Source organism: Salmo salar, chromosome ssa23 (assembly GCF_905237065.1).
Source record: "Salmo salar chromosome ssa23, Ssal_v3.1, whole genome shotgun sequence".
In the NCBI taxonomy this organism is placed as follows: Eukaryota; Metazoa; Chordata; class Actinopteri; order Salmoniformes; family Salmonidae; genus Salmo; species Salmo salar.
In genome coordinates this window covers 12,761,348-12,776,208 of record NC_059464.1, presented here as the reverse complement: position 1 = coordinate 12,776,208, position 14,861 = coordinate 12,761,348, and the positions used below count along the sequence as shown (strand labels likewise).

Below are 14,861 nucleotides of genomic sequence, written 5' to 3'. Positions count from 1 at the left end.
CAAACAAAGAAAACAAAAGCAAAGTCTTCTCATGCTTTGTTGATTTCAAAAAAGCTTTTGACTGAATTTGGCATGAGGGTCTGCTATACAAATTGATGGAAAGCGTTATTGGGGGGAAAGCATATGACATTATAAAATCAATGTACACAAACAACAAGTGTGCAGGAAGAATTTGCAATAAAGACACATATTTCTTTCCTCAGGGGCGTGGGATGAGACAGGGATGCAGCTTGAGCCCCACCACCTTCAACATAAATATTAATGAATTGGCGAGGGCACTAGAACAGTCTGCAGTACCTGGTCTCACCTTACTCAGAAATCAAATGTCTACTGTTTGCAGATGACGTGGTGCTTCTGTCCTGAACCGAGGGCCTACAGCAGCACAAAGAATTATACCTATCTCGGGCCTAAATATCAACACCACAGGTAACTTCCACAAGGCTGTGAATGATGTAAGATACAAGGCAAGAAGGGCCTTCTATGCTATCAAAAGGAACATAAATCTCAACATCCTAATTAGGATCTGGCTAAAAATACTTCAATCAGTTATCGAACCCATTGGCCTCTATGGTTGTGAGGTCTGGGGTCCACGCACCAACCAAGAATTCACAAAATGGGACAAACACCCAAATAAGACTCTGCATGCCGAATTCTGGTAAAATATATTTTGTGTACAACGCAAAACCCCAAACAATGCATGCAGAGCAGAATTAGGACTATACCTGCTGTTTATCAAAACCTAGAAAAGAGTTGTTAAATTCTACAACCACCTAAAAGGAAGTGATGCCAACACATTCCACCACAAATCCCTAACCTACAGGCAGATTAACCTAGAGAAGAGTCTCCTCAGCCAGCTGGTTCTGGTGCTTGGTTTACAAACACAAACAGACCCCACAGAGTCTCAGGAGAGAAACACATTTAGACCCAACCAAATTATGAGAAAGCAAAAAGATAACTATTTGACACACTGGAAAGATTCAACCAAAATAACAAGGCAAATTGGAATGCTATCTGGCCCTAAACAGAGTATAGAGTGGCAGAATACCTGACCACTGTGACTGACCCCAAATTAAGAACATCCTTGACTATGTACAGACTAAGTGGGCATAGCCTTGCTATTGAGAGAAGACAGGCTATGTGCCCACGGCCCATGAAATGAGGTGGAAACACTTCCTAAGCTCCTGCCAAATGTATGACCACATTAAAGATACATATTTCCCATAGATCAAACTGACCCACAAAGAATTTAAAAACAAATTAAGCATTGATAAACTCCCATTTCTGTTGGGCGAAATACCGCAGTGTGCAATCACAGCAGCAAGATTTGTGGCCCATTGCCTTGAGAATAGGGCAACCAATCGAGCACAAACAACACTGTAAATACAATCTGTTTATCTATTTATCTATTTTCCCTTTCATACTTAAACTATTTGCACATTGTTACAACACTCTATTGTACATAGCCAATAATATAACATTTGAAATGTCTATATTCTTTAAAACCTTTTGTGAGTGTAATGTTTACTGTTAATTTCTAATTGTTTATTTCCCTTGTTCATTTCCCTTTTGTTTGTCTATTCCACTTGCTTTGGCAATGTAAAAATCTGTTTCCCATGCCAATAAAGCCCTTTGAATTTGATTGATAGAGCAAGAGAGAGAAAAGAGAAAAATTGTGTGATTGTGGCTACCCTTACAAAAAATATGAACAAATCACGTGTGAATTTTTTTTTTCAAGTCTATATACCTTATCACGTCACCATGAGCAACCATGTCCGACTCATCTCCGTTACACTTTCACATGTACATTTTCACATTTTAATGGTAAACAGGATAAATAAGGAGCTTTGTTTCACTGTTTCTTTTCCAATATATATTTATTATCAATTTCTCTCAAGGTAGACAAGCAGTTAAGCGCACTGGACCAGTATCCAAAAGGTTGCTGGTTAGAATTCCAGAGCTGACAACATCCCAAAATCAGTTGAGCAACCCTAATTCCTCCTGTAATTCGCTCTGGATAAGAGTGTATGCTAAAAAAACAAAAAAAGCGTATGCTAAATGGAAAAAAATGTATGCCTCAATCATGACTGTTCAATTCAAAATCATCTCTTTGTAGAAAATAATCGGTTTACATTAATTCCAACAGGAAACACATTCACACATTTTCAAATACATTAAAATCCATTTCAGGCCTGTGCATTACATGTAATAAAAACCGATGGACAGCTAACAAGCTAAAAATAGCTAGCTAGGACGAAATGGCAGGCTAGCAAGTGGTTAGCAATTAGAATGGCAGGGCTTGAAAACTATTACAGACTTCAAAGGGAAATCCAGACGCAAGCTGCCCAGTGACTCGAGCCTACCAGACGATCTAAGTGCCTTTTTATGCTCGCTTCGAGGCAAACAACACTGAAGTATGCATGAGAGCACCAGCTGTTCTGGATAAGTGTGTGATAACGCTCTCGTTAGCAGATGTGAGCTAGATCTTAAAACAGGTCAACATTCACAAAGCCGCGGGGCCAGATGGATAATCAGGATGTGTACTCAAAGCATGCGTGGACCAACTGGCAAGTGTCTTCACTGACATTTTCAACCTCTCCCTGACTGAGTCTGTAATACCTACATGTTTCAAGCAGACCACCATAGTCCCTGTGCCCAATGAAGCGAAGGTAACCTGTCTAAATGATTACATTCCTGTAGCACTCACGTCGGTAGCCATGAAGGGATTTGAAAGGCTGGTCATGGCTCACATCAACAGCATCCTCCCAGATACCCTAGACCCACTGCAATTTGCATACCACCCCAACAGATCCACAGATGACGCAATCTCAATCGCACTCCACACTGCCCTTTCTCACCTGGACAAAAGGAACACGTATGTGAGAATGCTGTTCATTGACTACAGCTCAGCGTACAATACCATAGTGCCCACGAAGCTCATCACTAAGCTAAGGACCCTGGGACTAAACACCTCCCTCTGCAACTGGATCCTGGACATCCTGACGGGCCACCCCAAGGTGGTAAGGGTAGGCAACAACACGTCTGCCACGCTGATTCTCAACACTGGGGCCCCTCAGGGGTGTCTACTTAGTCCCTTCCTGTACTCCCTGTTCACCCACGACTGTGTGGCCAAACACGACTCCAACACCATCATTAAGTTTGCTGATGACACAACAGTGATCACCGGCAACGATGGGACAGCCTATAGTGAGGAAGTCAGAGAACTGTCAGTGTGGTGCCAGGACAACAACCTCTCCCTCAATGTGAGCAAGACAAAAGAGCTGATCGTGGACTACAGGAAAAGGCGGGCAGAACAGGCCCCCATTAACATCAATGGGGCTGTAGTGGAGCGGGTCAAGAGTTTTCAAGTTCCTTGGTGTCCACATCACCAACGAACTATCATGGTCCAAACACACCAAGACATTCATGAAAAGGGCACGACAAAACCTTTTCCCCCTCAGGAGACTGAAAAGATTTGGCATGGATCCCCAGATCCTCAAAAAGTTCTACAGCGGCACCATCGAGAGCATCCTGACTGGTTCCATCACTGCCTGGTATGGCAACTGCTTGGCATCTGACCATAAGGCGCTACAGAGGGTAGTGTGTACGGCCCAGTACATCACTGGGGCCACGCTTCCCGCAATCCAGGACCTATATAATAGGCGGTGTCAGAGGAAAGCCCATAAAATTGTCAGAGACTCCAGTCACCCAAGTCATAGACTGTTTTCTCTGCCGAACAAGTAATAAAATGACTATTACATTTGTGTGTGTGCCTTTCCAAATCATGTCCAATCAAATGAATTTACCACAGGTGAACTCCAAGTTGCAGAAACATCTAAAAGATGATCAATGGAAACAGGATGCGCATAAGCTCAATTTTGAGTCTCATCGCAAAGGGCCTGAATACTTTTTTAACTAAGGTATTTCTGTTCATTTTCTGTAATACATTTGCTAAAATTTCAATATAACTGTTTTTGCTATGTCATTATGGTGTATTGTGTGTAGATTACTGATGATTTTTATTATTATTTTTACTCTGCTGTAATCGCTGCCAAAGGTGCTTCAACAAAGTACTGAGTAGAGGGTCTGAATACTTATATAAATGTGATATTTCTGTTTTTGCAAAGATTTCTAAAAACAATTTTTGCTTTGTCCTTATGGGGTATTGTGTGTACATTGATGAGGGGAACATTTTTTAAATACATTTTAGAATAAGGCTGTAACGTAACTAAATGTGGAAAAAGTCAATGTGTCTGAATACTTTCCCCCAGTAGGTCCTACAAACACATGCTTAGTACTGTTAGAAGCGTAAGAACTGTGGGACTGATGATAGAGTCTGAGATATAGCCAGTCCAAAGAAACCTGAAATGTACTTCTTTTTTTAACCCCATTTTGCTGTTCCAAAAAAAGTTTGATCTTTTACCTTTTTGCAACTTGCCATGCCTTAATTTTTTTCTCTCCTTGATGTAAATATATCCCCTGTCCAATTCACAGTTTCTCCACTAGATATCACTAGATCACATGATGTTGAGAAGTTGAGAGAAGTTGCTAGCACTAAGATTTGAATAATCTGTCCAAAAAGACAAGGGCTGTAGCTTTCAAATTATATGTAACTTTCTATATTCTTGCAGGGCCCTGTACAGGGCCCAAACAATAGTTTAACAGGTTAAGAAATGCTGATATTAGAGAAAGAACATGATCAGGTGAAAAAATGTAATGGCAGACTTTTTAGCAGAAGCAATGATGTGGAAAAAAACGCTTTGTCAGCGTCCCTTCTAGTAGGGCCTGGTAACAATGACCTCACACAAACACACACACACACACACACACACACACACACACACACACACACACACACACACAGAAAACACGACTTAGAGGTTGTAGACAGTCCTTTGTTTGATGCCTTCTGAGATAAACACCCAAACAACACCAATCTAAAGACAGCATCCACTTTGCAAATGTGAGGCTACACATTCACAAACACATGCATAGTACACCACAAAACTATTTAAACTAGAAATCCTATATTCATCACATTTTAGCCTCAAAACCATCTTCCCAAGACCACTTTCATAGAACCCCCCCCCCCCCACCCCCAACCTCAAACTGACTGACTAATCTCTCTGGTGATAAAAGGGGGCAAGGGAGATGAGTGGGGGGTTGGAGGTTAGGTGGTATATGGTGTAGGGGGTAGTAGGATGGAATCCCAGGCATAGCTGTAGATAAAGGACAAGCGAGACAACACGGATGTCCCCATCCAGGGGTAGGGTGTCAGTATGCCAGACTTTGTCAAGGTCCCCCCATCAAAGACCATCAAAGACCATTAAGTGATAGTTCATGCTAATCATCTTATTCATGCTGTGTATCTAATCGAATTAGACATTGTTGATGCCTTCTCAGAGACCATTGAGGTTTAAAACGAATTAACACCCCCCAGTCTATGAGGACCTTCTTGAACAAGGGACCAACCAAGCTCTAATTTACCAAAGCACATCTATCAATCTGATACAGGTAGGAAACAGGAAGCAGAACATATAGAGTAGGAAATAGATAACAGGAAGTGGAGGTACAGTACTTACTCAGTACGTAGAGGGAGAGAGTGAGGCCAGCTAGACAGAAACCCTCAAAGAAACGCAGTGTGCTGAACATAGTCACGTTGAAGGAGAACGCTACGCTCAAACCAAACACCAACATGAACAGCACCGAGACGATCAGAACCGGTTGACGACCAAACCTGAGAGAGAGGGGGGGGAGAGAGAGAGGGGGGCAGACATAGAGAGAGAGGGGGGCAGACATAGAGAAACAGAGCGAAAGTGAGAGAAATGGCGTGAAATGGAAGTGGAGAGGAAGAAATTAGTCTTTTGGTCTGGAAGAGAACATTCCGATCCTCTGCAGTCTGTTTCCCCTGACAACCTGGTTCAGTTGTCAGCAGGTCATTGGGTCAGAGAGTTGTGAACCAGTTATTCTATAGCCTCTGTTGCTATAGCTACAGCTCATCCTACAGACAACCTCAACACGGAGAGCAGAGGGTGTTTTAGCACAAGACGATGCTCTATTCTGAGATGTATGGGAGAAGGGGATACAGACACAGAGTGGGAAACAGACACAGATGTGTCTGAAACTGACACACAGAGTCTGTGTTCAGATTCTCCATCCTTTTCCAGAAGTGTACACTTGCAAACTCTCTGTCATGGATCTACAGTAAACATTTTGAAAACTCCCTCCAACTAATGCTTACACCAATCTGATGCTTTTGAATCCATGACAGGGAGTGTGCAAGTGCATACATTGGGTGAAATGTGGAGAATTGGGATGCAGCCACAGATGTGAAATGGAAGAAGTGGACAGTGCAGGGTAGTGTACCAGTCGGCTACGACTCCCATCACCAGGTAGCCGAAGATAGATCCCACTAGGAAAGAGAACTTAGCGATGTGAACCTTCCAGGCTGAATCACACACCAAGTTCCACTGCAGAGAGAGAGAGAGAGAGAGGAAATTAAATATATTGTTAACAATAGGAAATAATACCTCAAACATCCTTATTGGTTGTGAGTCTTTTGTATTACCTTTTCCCCCCACCCCTCTTATAATTACACTAGTTCCTAATGCAACCAAAATTGAAATTTCATGGTATGATTTTTTTTATTTGGTGGTGAAAGAAAGAGAGGGACAAACATACACCATATATCTATCAAAAACATTATATCCCACAGCAAACACCACAACAGAAAGAGTAATGAGTCATTCGTTAGAGAATAGAGACAAAACTAAAAGATCCCTATGCACAATTTGGTTGGAGTTTTTTACCCTGAGAACCTGTGTGCAGATGGAAGGCACTGACAGCACAGAGTGATGTGATTTATCAACACTGTCTGTCTGTCTGTCTGTCTGTCTGTCTGTCTGTCTGTCTGTCTGTCTGTCTGTCTGTCTGTCTGTCTGTCTGTCTGTCTGTCTGTCTGTCTGTCTGTCTGTCTGTCTGTCTGTCTGTCTGTCTGTCTGTCTGTCTGTCTGTCTGTCTGTCTGTCTCTTTCTTCCTCTGACTCACTCTCCTGTTGCTCTATCTCTCTCTCTCTAATTCTCCCTTTGTCTCTCACACACTCTTTCTCTATCTCTTTCTGTCTCTTGCTCTCTCTCCCTCTCGCACTCTTCACCCCTCTCTCTCTTTCTTTCTCTCCCTCTGCTATGCTCTGAATGTGTTGATTATTCATGAAGGTCGATATGGAGTTTGAGTGTGCAAACATGTCGTAATCTCATGTGTACCATTCAAACATACACCACAAGGGAACCAAAGATACTGTGTGTGTGTGTGTGTGTGTGTGTGTGTGTGTGTGTGTGTGTGTGTGTGTGTGTGTGTGTGTGTGTGTGTGTGTGTGTGTGTGTGTGTGTGTGTGTGTGTGCGTGCATGTGTGTGAGAGTGAAATAGAAAATGATAGATTGACAGTGAGATTGAGAGTGAGAGAGCTTTAGTGTGTATAGCCTGTCTGTGTTCATGAGTATCAGATAATAAGAAAATCTATGTTTTGTGTGAATGCACACAATGGTGTAGTTCATTTAAAACAGCTTTTGGGAACAGAGGCCTGTGAAGGTGTGTGTGTATGCGTGTGTATGTGTGTGTATGCATGTGTGCGTGTGTGTGTGTGTGTGTGTGTGTGGGTCTGTGCTTACATTCAATGTGTGCATTCGTGTGTGTGTGATGTCAAGCAGAAAGAGTATGGCTGTTTAACAGTGACTCACACCCTGCTGAGCCCCCAGCTTTGTTCCAGAGCAGAGGGCGTGAGAGAAGAGGAGGGGGAGAGGAATGGAGGAAAAGATAGAGGGATGGAGGGACGGAGAGAGAGAAGAGAGTGATAGAGAGTTGGAGGGAGAAAAGGAAGAGAGAGTGAGAGAGCAGGATGGGCAGAGGGAGAGGGAGCAGAGATAGGGATGATAAAGAGCGATAGAGGGATTGAGAGAGAAAGAGAGAGATGGAGATAGAGGGAAGAGAGAGAAAAAGAGAGGAGAGAGTGGGAGGGAAGGAGAGAGAGAGGGAAAGAGAGGAAGAGGATAAGAGGGAAAGAGGAAGAGGATCATTGGGTATGAGTGATAAGTCTGCAGTGGCCTGGGCAGTGTGAGATAAAGAAAGACAGTCTGTAATAGGTGTATCTAATGGCTATTTTAACCCAACACACACACTGAAACCTTATCTCATAGAAGTTTAAGATTCAATAGATTGTTTGTCAAACCTGCTCATATGCTGGTTCATGTGTTGGGGTAACAAGAGACAGCTACACCTACTCTTCTTCTATGATGGATCGTAGAATAATCACATTCCCTGCTCTCCTCAGCACCACAGGGGCTACACTGCCACATATATCACATTAAACACTGAATAACTAAATTAGCTTGCATGGATAATTATACTCCAGAGTGCAGTGTGTTTTTGATCATGCCAATTCAGGTCAAAAGAGAAATGAAAGTGGTTTGAAAATAAGCTACTGTGTGCTCTGAGAGCAAACTGTGATCTGTTTTACAGTAGGCCTATGGCACAGAATGGAACACTGGACAGAGTGCATGCGCTGTCCATGGTGCTGGGTAGGCTACATTTCTTTGAGAATTAGCTTGTAGTTGCATAGGATGCAGTGTTGGTGATTCTGATGATTAGGCCTATTATGTATTTTCAGACGCAGAAATCATCAGAAGGAAGGTATGGTATATGGAGCACACGTTACCTTGGTAACCACGTTCTGACTGAGTCCCGTCTGCAGCTCGAGCTTCCACTCCTTGCACTCGCATTCCATGCCGCCGCTGTAAGGCACGGGCTTACCAATGTCTCCGTTAGTGGCGGTCACCGGTAACTTTAAAGAACCAACGGTCCAATTACTTCCGTTAACAAGAGGCTGCACGCACGTGCCTTTTGGTTGCGCCAAAAGGAAATAATCCGAAAACTGGCTAAATCCGATAAATAAAGCCGGTATCCACGTCAGAACAACGAGCTGTTTTTGGTGTTTCCCAAATCCCCCGAGAGACGGTAGTACCGAGACGTCGACGTGCGGCAGGAGCCTAGGTGCCTGTGTCTGCTCCAGCGGCATGAAGCCGTTCTCCGGTGGCGGTTGTTCCCGGTCCTGCCGCTGCGCCTCTGCCACCGGCCGCTCTGGTCCCGCTGCCATCTATGCAACAAAGAGCTGCCAAACCCCACAGTCAAACTCCGGGCGCTCTGCTGCCCTGTCCACTCCGCTCTGCGTAAACCCTTTGTTACAAAGGAAACCCAGAGCGCAGGCAGACAGATCTTGTGTGTCCAACAAAGACGCACAGAATGGGGTCCTCTGGCAGATTCCCGAGCGGCTGGTCATCTCACCATGGTGCTCCGGTTAGAATGGGCCGACAGAATAACGGTTTCAGGTGGAGCCTGGGGCTCAGGGGGAAGCCGAGGTGAGGACACAGACAAGGTGTTGGCTCGGAGAGGAAGGCATGCTTACCATGTGCTTTGTGTTCCAACCAGGTATAGCATCCATGTGGGGCTAACACACAGGCAAAGAGGTGTGGGTGACCGATCAGTCTAAACTCGAGGCTGCACATCTGCTAGCCCCTCCACGCGCTCCACAGGTAACACACCTGTCCAATCCTTGACCCCTCGCAGGTATTGTGGTGGTGGTGGTCATTGCTCCAGTTAACAGACAAAACCAACCGTTATCCTACATCTTGTCCGGCTCTCAAACAATAAGAGATCACCGTTTGATTTCCATGAACAGGTAGCCTATTTCTCTATTCGCCTGGGTCTCCAGTCCTGAACAATTCGATCACACACCCAGTGTCTGAGAAAGAATCAAGCCCCGCCCGCCCTGGTCGTGCACCGCGTTGTGATTGGTCCGTGTTTACGGGGCGATTGCACTACTCCACGCGCAATTGGGCATCGGTGCCGTAACCCAGGCCTACCAAACGGCAACAAAGATCTCCTTTGTTTAGCCCATGCCCCATTTCCCACAAAAGAATAAGACGAGTTTATGCGAAATACTACAATTAGTGTTTATTGTCGATGAGGGTAGATTAGCTGAAGATTTTGTGTTGGAAGCTATAATGATTTGTGTCAACTAAAGCGAGCGAGGGGCTCACAATCACAGTCTACCGAGCCCCCCATATATCTCAGTTGATTATAATATCCATGTCAGAATGTCTGACTCATAAATAGATAATAACGTTTGCATTTCTGGAGATGACAATAGCCTGTCACACAGATGGGTTGCAGTTGTAGCCTATTGTACAATTATCACATTGTCGCCTCTGCAAGGTGATGTGTGGATAGTATGACGCCAGAGGGCACCAAATGATCACAAACTAAGGGCGAGTGCAATCAGAGATCAGTACATAATAACGAGATACTCATGTCTCCGCCCTAACAATGGGAGTCGTTTTTCTACGGGAAGGTAGGCGAAACGTTTAGGTCCAAAATAAGCCGCTAGAAACCGAATTGGGCTTATGTTTGACATATTTTGGCAAGAGTGAAACCTCTCGTTTCGCCTCTTCCTCTCTGGTGTAATGCATTACCCAATGTATGACAGTAGGCAGGTTCCATTGACCCACGTTTAAAGCCAATTTTTGCTTGATTGGAAATGTGGTCGCAGGCGCCTATGGAGGGTGTGACGCAATGGCGGAGCTCCTGTTGGCATGCAGAGGCCAAATTGAGCTCCGTACAACATCGCTGTGCGCCTCCCAAATTTGTAACAATGCGGAGGGCTCCATATTGCGCAGTATAGCTCCACATTGACATGACTGGTAGGAGGTGGCGGGAGGTCTCACTTGACAACTTCCTTCACAACAGCTACAGCTCATATCACCTTAAACGCTGCACTGACAAAAATCTGCAGATATAGTTGAAGACATTTTCTAAAGATCAATTACATTTTTATCAGTTCAACAAGGGTGGATTTTTGTTTTTGTTATAGAGTGAAAAATTATGCTGTCTCATCTAACCAATAGGTGGCGCTATCACCGGTCCAAGGTTGGTAACTGTTCTGTGAACAATAGAGTTAGTTGAGTATTGTTCTCCATGATAGATAGTGGTGTAAATCAGTTCCTAATAAATGACAAGTAAAGATGACATCCTGTGTACTCCAATTATATGTTAGTCTATTCAATATACTACATTTGGCGACGAGACTAAATCGGAAGAAGTTTTCGGTGAGACTACAGAGTTTTATGAGTTATGAACGGTGAAACTACTGTGACTGAATATTAGCATGCTAGTTAGCTAGAAAAGGCTAAGCGAGTGAGAGCTATCGACATGGGGAAGCTAGCAAATACTTCGCCTTCTTTTTGGAAGCAGTGACTGGACGACAGAAAGGATGGCAGGCACAGTAGGATTGGTGGTACCATTTGACAACAAGACACAGTTGTGAGAAGAATATTGCGAAGTTCTCAACCATTATTTTGTTGCAAATGAGATCGCCAACGCGGCAAAGAAAAGGGCCATTCTACTGAGCTGTGTGAGCGTACAAACCTATACCTTGATGAGGAATTTACTGAGCCCGGCAAAGCCAGGAGAGAAATCATTTGAGGACTTGGTGAGTCTACTGAATACAAATGTCAATCCAGAGGAAAGTGTTATTAAATATACAGCAAAGCCTTTTAACTGAGGAGATTTTGACATTTGACACAGCGCTAAGGAAAGTGCAGGCCATTGAAGCAGCCGACAAGAACATGAAGGATTTAAACTGCCTGAGCGAAGGGCGAAGGGGGGGCGACAGGGACAGTTTACTGAGCTGTAAGGAAAGTGCAGGCCATTGAAGCCGCCGACAAGAACATGAAGGATTTGAACTGCCTGAGCGAAGGGGGGCGACCGGCGACAGGGACAGTTTACAAAATGGACGAGCGCGTGAAGAAGCAGCAGGAGGGAAAATGCTACAGATGTGGCGAACGCAACCACTGGACAAATTAGTGCAGGTTCAAGGGAGAAAAGTGTCAGAACTGGGGTAAGATGGGGCACATAAAGAGAGCCTGCAGAATTGCAGTCGCAGACAAAACGAGCACGCAGGCTCATAAAACGACTCAAGGGGAGGGGGGGAGACATTCGAAAAGGGCACATTTCATACAGGAAGAGGAAGAGTGTAGTGAGGATGTGTTTACTATTCACAATATGGACACTACCATTACTAAGGTACCTCTGCTTTTACAGTATTTAACTGTACAGGGATGCGAAGTGAAATATGAGATAGATACTGTCTGTAGCGTAACAATAATGTCACAGTCAGAGTATGCTAGGCTAGGGAAGAAAAGCAAAGGTTCCAGAGCTAGGTACATGTTTTATCAGTCTGAAAACATATACCGGACAGAAAGTGGACATGGTAGGATCAGCTTATGTGAAAGTTGAATACAAAGGAATAGTCAAAGAGCTACCAGTTGTAGTTGTAGCAGGGTCAGGACCAAACATGCTGGGGCGAGGGTGGATCACCATGTTGGATGTGGACTGGCATACCATGAATAAGATGCATGACAGCAAAGATGCTCTACAGGAAGTGTTAAAGAAAAATGAGGAAGTGTTCAAGGATGAGTTGGGCACGTTGAAAGGATTCACAGCAAAGATACATGTATCAAGTGATGCCACACCCTGTTTCTTCAAACCAAGGTCAGCAGCGTTTGCAATGAAAACTAAGATAGAGGCTGAGTTAGATCGTTGCCAGGACAACAAAATCATGGAACCAGTGAAGTTCTCAGACTGGGCAGCACCCAGTCTGAGTGTGTGGTGATTATAAAGTAACGGTAAACAGAGTGTCATCAATCGAACAGTACCCCATTCCTAAAATGGAGGACATGTTCATGTCCTTAGCTGGAGGACAAAAATTCAGCCAACTAGACATGAGTCATGCTTACCAGCAGACTGTGCTAGATGAAGATTCAAAGAAATATATGTCACATAGGGACTGTTCACCTATGCCAGGTTCCCTTCGGCGTCAGCTCCAGTCCCGCTATCTTCCAGCGCACCATGGAGGAGATTCTACGGTGTGCAGTGTATCTTGATGATATTCTCCTGACAGGAAGAAATTATCAGGACCACATCCGAACACTGGACAGAGTGGTACAGCAACTGGAGGAGGCTGGGCTACGCTTGAAACGGAGTAAGTGCAGCTTCATGGAGAAGGAAGTGACATTCCTAGGACACAGGGTGGACGCTACTGGACGGCATCCAGTGCCAGAGAAAGTAAAGGCGGTGCAGGATGCACCAATGCCTACCACAGTCACAGAACTGAAATCGTATCTGGGCCTATGAAACTACTATAAGAGTTTCCTACCGAATCTGTTGACACTATTGGCTCCTATGCACAAGCTGCTGAGGAAGGACGAGCCATGGTGTTAGGGATCAGAACAACAAAAGGCCTTTAAACTGTCAAAAGAACTGTTGCAGTCAAGCAGAGTGTTAGTGCATTATGATGAAGGAAAATAACTGATACTTTCCTGTGATGCCTGTTTTGTCTCATCGCATGCCAGATTGGGGGGAGAAGCCAATAGGGTTTGTATCACACACTCTCTCACCTGCAGAGAATAACTATTCACAACTTGATAAGGAGGAGTTAGCTATCATATTCGGGGTGCAGAAGTTTCATAAGTATCTATATGGGAGAACGATTGAAATCTGTACAGACCATAAGCATCTTATCAGTCTGTTGAATGAAATGAAAGCAGTGCCACAGATGGCTTCTCCTAGAATAATGAGATGGTCAGTAACACTACGAGCATATGAGTATGTTATTACTTACAGAGCAGGCAAGGACAATGGTAATGCAGATGCTCTCAGGTGCATCCCTCTCCCAGAGTGTCCAAGCAGTCCGCCACCGGAGGAACGAGTGCTGATGTTGGACCAGGAGAACATCTCACTGATGACCTCCCAGCAAATCCAGAGCTGGACAGCGAAAGATCCAGTCCTGTCGAGGGTCCGTGAGTACACACTGAGGTGGCCAGGTGACAATGTGGGACCCGAGTTTGCACCATACAAACAGAGACAGCACGAGCTCAGTGTCCAGGACGGCTGTGTGCTGTGGGGAGCCCATGTCATTGTTCCAGAGAGAGGACACAGCGATGATGGAGCAGCTACATCAGAGTCATCCCGGCATGACCAGAATGAAAGGTTTGGCCAGGAGCTATATGTGGAGAGCTAATATGGACTCTGACATTGAAAGGAAGGTAGAGTCATGCACCACATGTGAAGAGCAAAGGAAAGCACCTGCTACTGCACCATTCCATCCATGGGAGTGGCCCAGTAAACCCTGGAGAAGGCTACACATAGACTATGCAGTTCCTTTCATGGGGAAGATGTTTTTGGTTATTGTAGATGCTCACTCAAAATGGATGGATGTATATCCAGTGAGCTCAGCTACATCTGCTGCTACCGTGGAGTGCCTCAGGAACAGTTTCAGTATTCATGGCATTCCAGAGATGATTGTTTCAGACAACGCTCAGTGTTTTGTGTGTGAGAACAGTAAGGAGTTCATGGCAAAGATTTGAATCACACGTCACTTCGGCACCACACCATCCTGCGCCGAATGGTTTGGCAGAGAGAGCCGTTCAGACGATCAAAGAGATCATAAAAAAGAGTGCAGGCAACTCGTGGGGGACAAAACTGAGTAGAGCGTTGTTTAGCTATCGTGTCACGCCACAGTCAACGATGGCCTTTCACCGGCTGAGATGATGATGGGGAGGAAGTTGAGGTGCACGTTAGACTTGATACATCCATACCTAAAGAGTAAGGTGCAGGCTAAGCAAGCAGGACAGAAAACTTACCCATGACAAACATGCAAAAGCTCGCAGTTTTGTAGTCGGTGACTCAGTTTATACCAAGCAGAGGTGGGACCAAGTCATTGTTTTTACAAGTCACAAGTAAGTCTCAAGTTTTAG

The 14,861-nt window shown here is 44.6% G+C and overlaps 1 protein-coding gene across 2 annotated transcripts in view; it reads right to left on the bottom strand.

Annotated features, from left to right (window-relative positions):
* The window catches only part of LOC106584074 (solute carrier family 22 member 23), a 37,613-nt gene extending 27,840 nt beyond the window's left edge, over window positions 1-9,773 (bottom strand). For both annotated transcript variants that reach the window (XM_014168914.2, XM_014168915.2), the window contains exons 1-3: window positions 8,708-9,773; window positions 6,364-6,467; window positions 5,580-5,734 (exon numbers count right to left, since the gene is read on the bottom strand). In XM_014168914.2, the coding sequence (XP_014024389.1) occupies window positions 5,580-5,734; window positions 6,364-6,467; window positions 8,708-9,145 (697 nt within the window). In that variant the 5' untranslated portion in view covers window positions 9,146-9,773. The remainder of the gene's footprint in view (window positions 1-5,579; window positions 5,735-6,363; window positions 6,468-8,707) is intronic.
* Window positions 9,774-14,861: the final 5,088 nt, after the last annotated feature.